Genomic DNA, 877 nt, shown 5'->3' on the forward strand with positions numbered 1-877 from the left:
CCAGTTTACAAGCCAAAGCCAGAGCCCCCAGTTTACAAGCCGAAGCCAGAGCCCCCAGTTTACAAGCCGAAGCCGAAGCCAGAGCCCCCAGTTTACAAGCCGAAGCCAGAGCCGCCAGTTTACAAGCCCCATCCCAAAATCTTGCCACCACCTATTCCAGTTTACAAGCCCCATCCCAAAATCTTGCCACCACCTATTCCAGTTTACAAGCCTCTACCACCATTCTATAAAAAACCATGCCCACCATTTTCACTCCCCAAGCTTCCTCCTCTCCCCACCATTCCTCCAAAAAAATATCACCATCCCATCATACCCCTACCTCCTCATCCATAAGCTTCCATTCCCATTGAAATTATTTAAATTTGGTAAGTCGTATGCATGTATGTAGGATGAAGAAAGTAATAAAGATTGGAAGGTGGGATGATGGCATGCAGTTGATGCAGAGAAGAAGATAATGATGCATATAGATGGATAGATGTCTATTTTGTTCATGGGCAGTGTGTGTGTGTGTGTGTGTGAATTTGAGGTATTTAATGGAGTTGGTAAATGTTCCAATTTAATTAAGTTTGATTTGTTTATGTGGCAACTTGAATAGTTGTCTTTATAATTATTTGTAATTCTTGGATTGTTCTCATCTAAGGATTTCTTTCATTTACGTACACAAGTTTTCTTCATTCATCAGTTCTTTCCCTGATAAAGAATGTCATCAAAATTTTGATGATGTTGTTGAAGCACTGGTATATAGAATATAACTGGTCCTTGTCCTCTGTTCCATTCCTTATCTACTTACTTCATAACAACAGCATGGTTTTTTTACTAATAAAATCAAGTAAATCCTAATAAGTTCAGGAATGGAAAATATAAAGACCACCATTCC

General features: G+C 39.5%; 1 protein-coding gene across 1 annotated transcript in view; it reads left to right on the plus strand.

The window, feature by feature from the left end:
- LOC112502499 (repetitive proline-rich cell wall protein 1) overlaps window positions 1-674 on the plus strand; it is a 2,502-nt gene extending 1,828 nt beyond the window's left edge. The window contains exon 3 of the mRNA XM_025106442.1: window positions 13-674. Coding sequence (XP_024962210.1) covers window positions 13-333 — 321 coding nt within the window. The 3' untranslated portion in view covers window positions 334-674. The remainder of the gene's footprint in view (window positions 1-12) is intronic.
- The last annotated feature ends 203 nt before the right edge of the window (window positions 675-877 follow it).

Source organism: Cynara cardunculus, unplaced genomic scaffold, assembly GCF_001531365.2.
Source record: "Cynara cardunculus var. scolymus isolate 2C unplaced genomic scaffold, CcrdV1 Un_Scaffold_1512, whole genome shotgun sequence".
Classification (NCBI taxonomy): Eukaryota; Viridiplantae; Streptophyta; class Magnoliopsida; order Asterales; family Asteraceae; genus Cynara; species Cynara cardunculus.